The sequence below is a fragment of the Coregonus clupeaformis genome, chromosome 14 (assembly GCF_020615455.1).
Source record: "Coregonus clupeaformis isolate EN_2021a chromosome 14, ASM2061545v1, whole genome shotgun sequence".
In the NCBI taxonomy this organism is placed as follows: Eukaryota; Metazoa; Chordata; class Actinopteri; order Salmoniformes; family Salmonidae; genus Coregonus; species Coregonus clupeaformis.
The window spans coordinates 36,475,514-36,486,449 of NC_059205.1; the positions used below are offsets into that span (position 1 = coordinate 36,475,514).

At 43.2% G+C, this 10,936-nt stretch overlaps 1 protein-coding gene across 2 annotated transcripts; it reads right to left on the reverse strand.

Annotated features, from left to right (window-relative positions):
- Positions 1 to 5,438: 5,438 nt before the first annotated feature.
- Positions 5,439 to 8,771, reverse strand: LOC121580954 (suppressor of cytokine signaling 6). Of its 2 annotated transcripts, none has more exons than XM_041896183.2 (2): positions 8,324 to 8,771; positions 5,439 to 7,982 (listed from the first exon to the last, which is right to left on the reverse strand). In XM_041896183.2, the coding sequence occupies exon 2, from the start codon at positions 7,900 to 7,902 to the stop codon at positions 6,364 to 6,366; it is 1,539 nt and encodes a 512-aa protein (XP_041752117.1). In that variant the 5' UTR covers positions 7,903 to 7,982; positions 8,324 to 8,771; the 3' UTR covers positions 5,439 to 6,363. The 2 variants fall into 2 exon arrangements, with proteins under 2 accessions (XP_041752117.1, XP_041752118.1); XM_041896184.2 differs by having other exon boundaries at positions 8,293 to 8,771.
- Positions 8,772 to 10,936: the final 2,165 nt, after the last annotated feature.

Here is a 10,936-nt window from a genome sequence, read left to right on the forward strand (position 1 = left end):
CCCTTCATCGTTTGGACGGATCATAAGAATCTGGCTTACCTCCAGTCAGCGAAGCAGCTCAACCCCCGTCAAGCCAGGTGGGCACTATTTTTTGGGAGATTCAATTTTTCTCTGTCTTACCGTCCTGGGTCACGCAACGTCAAGCCTGACGCTCTGTCTCGTGTTCATTCGGCTGTTGATACTGGTAGTAACCCTGAACCCATTTTGCCTCCTACCTGCAGTATTGCGGTCATCACATGTGACATCGAGGGGATTGTTAGACAGGCTCAACATCATCAAGCTGACCCTGGGAGGGGTCCTCCTAACCGGATGTTTGTCCCTGAGTCTGCTCGCTCCCAGGTACTTCAGTGGGCTCACTCATCTCCCCTTACCTGTCACCCTGGAGTTTCGCGGACCCTTGACTTTGTGCGACGGAAGTTCTGGTGGGCCACGATGGAGGCGGACACTCGAGCCTTCATTGCTGCTTGTACGGTATGTGCACGAAGTAAGAACTCCACCCAGGCCAGCGCTGGTCATCTACGACCTCTACCTATACCCAGCCGGCCCTGGTCACATATCGCTATGGATTTTGTCACTGGACTTCCCCCCTCATCTGGAAAGACTGTCATTCTTACGGTGATTGATCGTTTTTCTAAGTTCGCTCATTTTTTGGCCCTACCTAAACTGCCCACTGCCAGAGAGACGGCTGATATTTTGGTTGAACATGTGTTCCGCTCTCATGGTCTACCCACGGATATTGTCTCTGACAGGGGTCCCCAGTTTGTCTCCCAGGTGTGGAAAGCTTTCTGTAAAGCTTTGGGCATTACATCCAGCCTGTCCTCTGGATATCACCCTCAGACCAACGGGCAAGCCGAGAGAGCGAACCAGGAGATGGAGACCGCTCTTCGCTGTGTCACAGGGTCTAACCCTGGGTCATGGAGCTCCATGCTCCCCTGGGTGGAATATGCTCATAACACCTTGACTAACGCTTCCTCTGGTTTGTCTCCTTTTCTGTGTGCTCTGGGTTATCAACCTCCCCTGTTCCCTTCTCAAGAGAGGGAACTGGCGGTACCCTCGGTGCAGTCCCACATGCGCCGCTGCTTCAAGGTCTGGAGGAAGGCCAGGGTAGCTCTGTCCCGAGCTTCGGCGTATATGCAGAGGCAAGCCAACCGTCACCGGTCCCAGGCTCCCGGTTACTCTCCTGGTCAAGAGGTATGGCTGAAGTCACGGGACCTTCCATTGAAGGTGGAGTCTAAGAAGATGGCGCCTCGTTTTATAGGACCGTTCAAGATACTGTCTATTGTTAACCCCTGCGCGGTTAAGCTACAGCTTCCTGCCTCCCTACGGGTTCATTCCACCTTTCATGTTTCCCAGATTAAGCCTGTGTCGGTTAGCCCTCTGTGCCCGCCCTCTCGTCCCCCCTCCTCCGCCCAGGATCGTGGGTGGGGGTCCGGTCTACACTGTCCGGCGACTTCTGGATGTTCGCCGCCGGGGTCGTGGTTTCCAGTACCTGGTGGATTGGGAGGGTTATGGTCCTGAGGAACGTTCCTGGGTGCCCAGGAGCTTCATTGTGGATCCTGCTCTGGTCCGAGAGTTTCATAGGTTACATCCCGATAAACCCCGTCGGCCGCCAGGTGGCGTCCGTAGAGGGGGGGGTACTGTTAGGCCTACTGCTGCTAGGTAGCTCTCTCTCTGCTCTCTCCCTCCCCTCTGTCTGTCCTTGATTGCAGGAGTGAAGTCTGGTGTGCGGGAGTCAGGGTTCCAGCTGCAGCTCATTCACCATAATCACCTCAGCCTTTAAGACCCGGTCAAACTTACCACTCATCGTCAGATCATAGTCAAGACGACCATGTTAGTCTCGCTGCCGACTCAACCTGTTTATTTTTGCTCTTTGTGTTTTTGGTCTGTTCTATTTACTTTTTCTCCTGTGCCACAGATATTAGGAACCTGACTCCTGCCTCCGCTTCACTCCTGCCACCACCATCCTGCTCTCCACTACCGGACCTCTCTTTTGGACACACCACGGACACTAGGCCATTACGGTACCACACCTGCCCTGACCTGGATCTGTTACCCTCCCTGTAACCTGGACTTGCTCTTCCCCTATTATTGGAAACCTGGACTATTGAACATTGTAAATAAACCTGTTAAACCTTCTCTGGCTTGGTGTACTTGTCTGCATTTGGGTTCTATCCAGTTAAATCATAACACCATAATTTGCAAATAAATTCATAAAAATCCTACAATGTGATGTTCTGAATTTTTTTCTCTCAATTTGTCTGTCATAGTTGACGTGTACCTATGATGAAAATTACAGGCCTCTCTCATTTTTTTAAGTGGGAGAACTTGCACAATTGGTGGCTGACTAAATACTTTTTTTCCCCACTGTATATACAGTGAGGGAAAAAAGTATTTGATCCCTTGCTAATGTTGTACGTTTGCCCACTGACAAAGACATGATCAGTCTATAATTTTAATGGTAAGTTTATTTGAACAGTGAGAGACAGAATAACAACAACAAAATCCAGAAAAACACATGTCAAAAATGTTATAAATTGATTTGCATTTTAATGAGGGAAATAAGTATTTGACCCCTCTGCAAAACATTACTTAGTACTTGGTGGCAAAACCCTTGTTGGCAATCACAGAGGTCAGACATTTCTTGTAGTTGGCCACCAGGTTTGCACACATCTCAGGAGGGATTTTGTCCCACTCCTCTTTAAAGATCTTCTCCAAGTCATTAAGGTTTCGAGGCTGACGTTTGGCAACTCGAACCTTCAGCTCCCTCCACAGATTTTCTATGGGATTAAGGTCTGGAGACTGGCTAGGCCACTCCAGGACCTTAATGTGCTTCTTCTTGAGCCACTCCTTTGTTGCCTTGGCCGTGTGTTTTGGGTCATTTTCATGCTGGAATACCCATCTACGACCCATTTTCAATGCCCTGGCTGAGGGAAGGAGGTTCTCACCCAAGATTTGACGGTACATGGCCCCGTCCATCGTCCCTTTGATGCGGTGAAGTTGTCCTGTCCCCTTAGCAGAAAAACACCCTCAAAGCATAATGTTTCCACCTCCATGTTTGGTGGTGGGGATAGTGTTCTTGGGGTCATAGGCAGCATTCCTCCTCCTCCAAACACGGCGAGTTGAGTTGATGCCAAAGAGCTGGATTTTGGTCTCATCTGACCACAACACTTTCACCCAGTTCTCATCTGAATCATTCAGATGTTCACTGGAAAACTTCAGACGGGCCTGTATATGTGCTTTCTTGAGCAGGGGGACCTTGCGGGCGCTGCAGGATTTCAGTCCTTCACGGCGTAGTGTGTTACCGATTGTTTTCTTGGTGACTATGGTCCCAGCTGCCTTGAGATCATTGACAAGATCTTCCCGTGTAGCTCTGGGCTGATTCCTCACCGTTTTCATGATCATTGCAACTCCACGAGGTGAGATCTTGCATGGAGCCCCAGGCCGAGGGAGATTGACAGGTCTTTTGTGTTTCTTCCATTTGCGAATAATCGCACCAACTGTTGTCACCTTCTCACCAAGCTGCTTGGCGATGGTCTTGTAGCCCATTTCAGCCTTGTGTAGGTCTACAATCTTGTCCCTGACATCCTTGGAGAGCTCTTTGGTCTTGGCCATGGTGGAGAGTTTGGAATCTGATTGATTGATTGCTTCTGTGGACAGGGGTCTTTTATACAGGTAACAAGCTGAGATTAGGAGCACTCCCTTTAAGAGTGTAATCTCAGCTCGTTACCTGTATAAAAGACACCTGGGAGCCAGAAATCTTTCTGATTGAGAGTTACATCAATGTTGCTTAAAAATCCTAACCTTTTTTTACATTTTGAGATATCCACACATACAGTATACAAAATTAACATCTACCTTGACAAGCATTAGTATTGGGAGACAGTTTTCATTCATTATTCAGTTGTCTATGTGTGGATAGGTCTATGATAGAAGGATGGTGTTTTTCCTTGTGAGTGTGTTAGTTTTATTTTTGTGCTCCTAGAACTTCCTGCTGACTGTTAGGAAAATCTCCCCCTAATGGTTCACGGAGGCAGTGTGTAAATAATGAACAAGGGCATCTGTTCAAAGCTGTTATTTAATATTTTCCTTATCCTGATTAACTCAATAGGCAGGCATTAGCGCTTCACATTGTTGTTCGTCAAGAGTATTCTTTGACAAAGATTGTCTGAATTCATAATAAAAGTGGTATTTTAGAATGATCTATTGCACTCCTCCTTTTGGGGTGGTAAAATGTCAATTTCTTTATTATGATATTTTGATATTCATATTCTTCATTAAATCTTATTGAATGAATGCCAAGCCCATTTTCCCATGGTAACCTTGACATGAAGGTTGAATGGGCAAAAACATTTCCATATTTACCCACCAAGGACAGATTCAATCTTCATCCTGATTGTCAAACAAGATATTTGGCTACATCTGCACGTGTAGGCATCCAGCTCAAAGTAATCTCATACTTAATTGAAGCTGTCACTGGATGAGCATGCATGGCGTTCCACTGTATTATCTGAAACTGTGCTGCATAAGAACCCCTATAATGTGAAGAAGATACATACTGCACTGGATGAGAAGTCTTCTGGGGTTAGTGATGGCAGATGGCATGGCTTTCAGAATAAAGCATCAATATGACAAACTATTCTGCAGGGCCAAGAACCCACTGTAAGTACTGTGATTATAGTGTGACTCTGCATCCTATGAGTGGTTTGATGGAAAATAAAACATACAATAAATAAAAAATATGCTTTTTTTATCAATATTAATTATGAATATGAATTACTCTGCAACTCTTCCAACTATTTACTTTTTTCACAACTGCCACCAGTTTGGCACCAAACCATTTACAACAAGGACATATTGACATAGCAAAGTAATAAAAGTGTGTAAAAATATAAAGGATATTAAATGTGAAATCACTATGTACTGAAACGAGTTACATTTAGGATCATATTTAACAGCTTTGTCATTTCATGTTTTAAAATATAAAATCATCTTATTTTATTATTTTATATATTCTACATGTTATAAAAATTCCATAAAATCATTGAAAGTTTACACAATTCTGGTTGTTTACTGGTAAACTTAGAAAGTTACCAGTAAGATACCCTCCCTTTGCAACTCTAGTCAAAGTGCATTAAGACAGCAGGCAACATTGGTCCGATGGTTGGGACAGCTGGCAGGGCTGAAGTTACTTTGCAGTCGCCTGAGAGATACAGGAGCCAGAGACACATGTTGAGAAGAGGAGAGTTTCTATTGGACAAATTCAGGTAGATCCCTCCCTGTTTCGTTTGCTTCTGTTTAGGAAACGTTTTGCAACAGAATCAGCGTAATGAATACGCCCCTAATCTCTGAAGACTGAGAAGCACATACTTTTAAGTTCAGAGTAACATTTCAAAATGAAAACATTCTGTATAATGATTAAGAACAGACAGACTATGTTATCTGTGAATATGTCCTTTATTAGCAGTTTATTAACAGTCATAAACACCCCTCCTTTAACTGCATTGAAGATCTGCAATAAGTCGGTGTACAGCCTTTCAAAAAAGTGTGTATAATTTCTTTTTTTTGGGGGGGGTTTAGACAAACCATACGTTTGGGTGAGACGTACCATAACAAGTATTCTACCATAGGTAGCATTTCATGACCTGAAAAGTAACAAGGTGAAGCATTTTTCCCTTATACTTACAGTGACAGGCAAACAGTAAAGTTTAGGCTACACAAACGAGCCATTATCCTGATATATGGTTATACACAGTCGATGACGATTAGTTCTCCCAAATTACAGCATCAGATGTGTGGTGATAAAATGTTCTTCCTCCATATACTCAATGTAATTCACATGCAATGAGAAACCATCACTGCCGCAAAATAAAATAAAAAACTTTACTAAAGACTCAGCAGAGAGAACTTTCAGATATCAAAATCATACTAGCTAGTAGCTACAGTACTAACAAACTGGTTTAATGTAAGACAACAAACCACATGGGACAATGCAGAAATGTTGAGTGTAGTAATTATTAGAAGTCTTTGTGCTTTATATAACAAAATACTTGGTCCATCAAAACACAATTAACAGAAATAATCCAACGCTAAAAAAATTAAAATAGATTTGATTAAGGTTCAGCTTCAATCCTTTGCTTTGAGGTTGGGAGTATAACTGTATGCTCACTATATATGTTAGTTGCTGGCATTGGCTGTTGGACACATCACTAGATATGGAGACACTGTACTTTGTTACATGTACTGAAATCAAATTCACAAAAAAGAATTGTAACAGCCAAGAAAAATTTCAAAAAGTTAAAAACAAGGACTATGTCACTGATCTAAAATGTGCAAGAAAGTCCAATTGAGTTTCATTTAACCCCTTCAGTAGTGCTTTTCCTGCAAGTAATCTTTCATCTTGTTTGGCAAAGGCAACTTCTGGATAAGGTCGATCCGTGTGTACTGACGGATGACAAACCGACAAAGGTACTGCATGGAGCGCACCTGCATAAACCTTGAGATAGGGTTTGTCAGTCTGACAGGATACGTTGCAGTCCCTGGTGTGCGAGATCGTGAATAGCAGAAGGCTCCACTCTCAGAATCTATGATAGAATGTTCAATGAGTTCCACAATTGATATGTGACCCTCCACATCTGGCTGTTCATAGAAACTGAAACTGCCATTGGAGTGTTCGATCCTGGTGTGGAGGGTCTTACCCTGTGAACGAAAACTCAAGCTCAAAAGATAACGATCATCTGAGCTGTCTCGCACCAAGAATGACCCATCTGGCAGGCTGGCAAGTTTTTCCTCAGCTTCCCAACGCGTTATAGGACCCCAGTACCAACCCTGCTTGGCCAGTTTCTTTAGCTCTACTGTAAGGCTGGTTACAATCATGGGCCCACTGTGCTGAACAGCATCATAAACCCTGCCAACGCCAGGGGCTGAATTGGGGTCAAAGTTGAGATGATGCATCACTCTCTCCGCACCATGTGAGTGAGAAGAACCACCATATACTAGGAAACTCCTTCGGATGTGACTGCCAGGTAGAAAAGGGGAGAGAGGAGGCTCTATTCTAGAGTCTTGAATCAAGGCACATTCAGCATCATAGAGCAGTCGATTCACTGATGGGTCCATGAATATGTCTGGTGACATCAGCTTCTCCTGGTCAATGGGCTCTTCCTCTGCACAAGGAGAGAAGCGCTCAGGCTGAGGCACCTCATCCATTGGAGAGGAACTATCCAAGCCTTCTGCAGGGTCAAGTTCATAATCTAAAGGCATTGCATAGTGAATATAGTCCTGAGATGCTAGTCCAACGATTGCAGGTACATTTTCATTGTCAATACCTAGATGCAAATCACCATTCTGAGGCTCAGTGTTCTCGGTTGATTCCTGAAAAGGCCTATCCCTCTGGGGGTCAGGGAATTCTTTCAGAATGCCATTCAGAGATGGGCTTGGGTCTGATGAGTGTATCATAGCTTTCACTTTCCCATCCATCCTAAGGCATGTTTCCTCAGAATTTGCTGCCCTGAGGACCCATGGCGTGGGGCTATAATGGTGACTACTAGATCTTAGATGGCGTTGTGATTTGACGTCATTAAAGAATATGGGTGCTGAGGAGCATGAGAATGTGTCATCTTCACAGGTCACCGATGTGGAACTTTCCTTTATTTTATTTTTCTGTTTTGCCGAAAGCCTCCTTTTCAGTGATCCCATAAGACTCTCACTCTTGGAGCGGTTCTTAGGGCCTTTCTCCTCCTCATGATCAAAGTCGTTACGAACAAGTTCTTTGCTGTAACATTTTCCAAATACTGAATCTGTTGAAAAGTTTGTAGCTGAATTTGGCTGTGGTACAACATCCTTTCCCTCCTCTCTGCTTTTTAGATTGAGTGACTTTCGTATCGTTTTCAGACTAATTTTCTTCATTGTGGAAGTCCCTCAGACATATGGGGAGGCTCATGGATGTATGGATGGCCACATAGGTTGTCCTCCATAAACTGTCATCCCTGAAAAAGATCAAACATATATTTTTCCATTCATTTATTCCACATCAAGGCAATACAAAGACTACAACATAGCCTTGCAGTAGTTGCAATAACATCGAATTGAATACTGCAGTTTTATCAAATCATGACTACCTTTCTACAGTATGAAGCCTGATAGATACAGCCTGCTGCTAGTAAAAGCAAAGCTACCGATAACTTCCCCTTTCAGACTGTGGTAAAAGTGCTTGGAGGCTAACGTTAGCTTGCTAGCCAGCTAAGGCGGTCCACCCAAGAAACAAAGAGGACTAGCTAAGTTAGCTAACTTAGTTACCTTCTTAACTTCGATTCACTTTTGATATTACCTGTCATCCTCTGTTAAAAACTGTTTTCCTAGGAAACTGTCAAGACCGATGCATTTTCAGTTAGCTGGGAAATCAAATTAGCTAGCTGCTAGCGTCTAAGGCACGCTAGCTAACTACTGTAGCAAGCTAACTGGATGTAGAGACCCCACACGAAACAACAAACGAAAAACAATACAAACTATGTCTAACTGGTTAGTTATCTACTTAAATATATTTAAATTGTTGGTATATTCCTTGCAGAACTGCTGTAGCAAGTTGCACATTTGTAGCTAGAACTTTTCATTCTCCCTTCCTGTCGTTGTCCTTTGTTTACATGACGATGGCATTGTGGGAAAATAGGTACTTCTTCTTCGAGTGGGTCACAGAGTTTCTAAACCTAGAGACGCAACATCGCGAGACTTCCGGGAACGCTTGCAAAGGAGACCAAGCAGACCAGTCCGGGGAAAATATTTGTATAACTAAGATAAACCACAGCCTGTCCTTTCCAATGGGATCAAATGAGTCATAGTGGGCAGAACAAGCAAGGAGGTGGGCAGAGCCAAGCACGAACTAGCGAGATCCTATTGGCGCGTTCAAGCAAATATTAGCATATTTCCGAACTCTATGAAGTACACGTGCAATAACTCAATTCGCCTTTGTACTCCTTCTAAACAACGCAATGTTTTGAAACTTTGACAAAGGGTAAAGTCTACAAAACTTTGTCCACTCTGTTCGAAACAGATTCTACTTTTGGGAACAGAAAACTGTATTGAGATCAAATGTTTCACTAATGAGAAAATAAAATCTTGTTAATCTTCTCCCACTGCCGGCCACTGTGGAAACGCAAAGTGAATGCTTCACATTTATACGTCCAGTGACATATCTGTCTCATTATTCTATCTGTGATTGGGGTTTGAGAAGTCAATGAGAAGTGAAAAATTATTCCACAACCTAGATTCGAGACAATGTCTTAAGTTGTTGAACATATTAATACTCCAACCTCGTGAAAGTTACAAACTGACGGCATTTTAATTTTAATCAAAAACTACTTTTTATGCCTTTGATTTGACCGCATGCACATGCGCAGTTCTGGGCGAGATGAACGTAAGACCCGATAATCTCTTTCTGCGCATGAGTTTAGCTAGCCAACGTCGCCATGACATTTACATTTTAGTTATTTAGCAGACGCTCTTATCCAGAGCGACTTACAGTAAAGCGAGTGCATACATTTTCATACTGCCCCCCCGTAGGAAACGAACCCACAACCCTGGCGTTGCAAGCGCCATGCTCTACCAACTGAGCTACAGGGGACTACATCGCCTACATGACATCGCCTTCAAGCGTGATCGGGGATTTCAATTGGATAAGCAGTTTTAGCCTATCTTAATACTGTACTGTCTTTGATGGGGTTTTAGGGCTGACTATGTCCAAAAAATGTTATTGTTGTTCTTCTTCTTCTTTGGTATAATGGCGTTCGCACATTTGTTTGTGCATGCCGCCACCTATTGTCCGGTTGTGTGCTCTATCGCGTTACATTTTGTAATACAAAAATGAAAAATGGGAAAAAACCACCACCAACTAACCCTACACATATATACCACCTAAATAAAAATCACCACCCCATTCCACTACTTTGACCCTAATTGATCCTACACCAAGCCAACGTCCTGGGAGGACAGGACACTTTCGTTCAACACACCTTGTAACTGTTCTGCAGTAAAACCTCGTACACCCAAGTCCTTTTCTGCAGCTGCCCCCACAACATCTATTTTCTGTAATTTACGTTCCATTTCTGCAGTACAGTCGATAACCATGGCAATGAATGCTAAGAAGCCAACCTTACTGATGCACAAATTCGTATCACTCTCTTTTGGCCTAGGCCTAATACTCACCCTTGACCCATCATGCTCTACTCGCTTCACGGCCTCAGCATATGATAGCAAAAATACACTTAAGTATCAAAAGTAAAAGTATAAATGATTTCAAATTGCTTATATTAAGCAAACCAAATGGCAAAATTGTCTAGTTTTTTATTTTATTTACGGACAGCCAGGAACACAGTCCAACACTTAGACATAATTTACAAACAAAGCATGTGTGTTTAGTGAGGCTGCAGTAGGGATGACCAGGGATGTTCTCTTGATAAGTGCATGAACTGGACCATTTTCCTGTCCTGCTAAGCATTCAAAATGTAACAAGTAGTTTTGGGTGTCAGGGAAAATCTATGGAGTAAAACATACATTATTTTCTTTAGGAATGTAGTGAAGTAAAAGTAAAATTTGTAAAAAATATAAATAGTAAAGTAGAAATACCCCCCAAAACTACTATAGTATTTTAAAGTATTTTTACTTAAGTACTTTACACCACTGCCCATGCCCTCCTGCATACTTCTCACAGAATCTCCCTCCTAGACACTGCTGCAACCTGACTATAAGCTTGGCATCTGAAACACCTTAGTGGGTTTGGCACAAAAGCTCTCACAGAATAACTGACATATCCTAACATGACTTTATCAGGTAAACACTCTGCTTCAAAACTCAAAAGGACAGACACTGTCCTCTCAGTTTCACCACGCTCGCCACCGGGTCTGCGTCGCACACCAAACGGCGGACGTCACAGACACAGGGAATCTTC

Bases quoted from the DNA above. Each gene is read 5' to 3' on its own strand.
- LOC121580954 (XM_041896183.2), bottom strand. From the start codon at position 7,902: ATGAAGAAAATTAGTCTGAAAACGATACGAAAGTCACTCAATCTAAAA.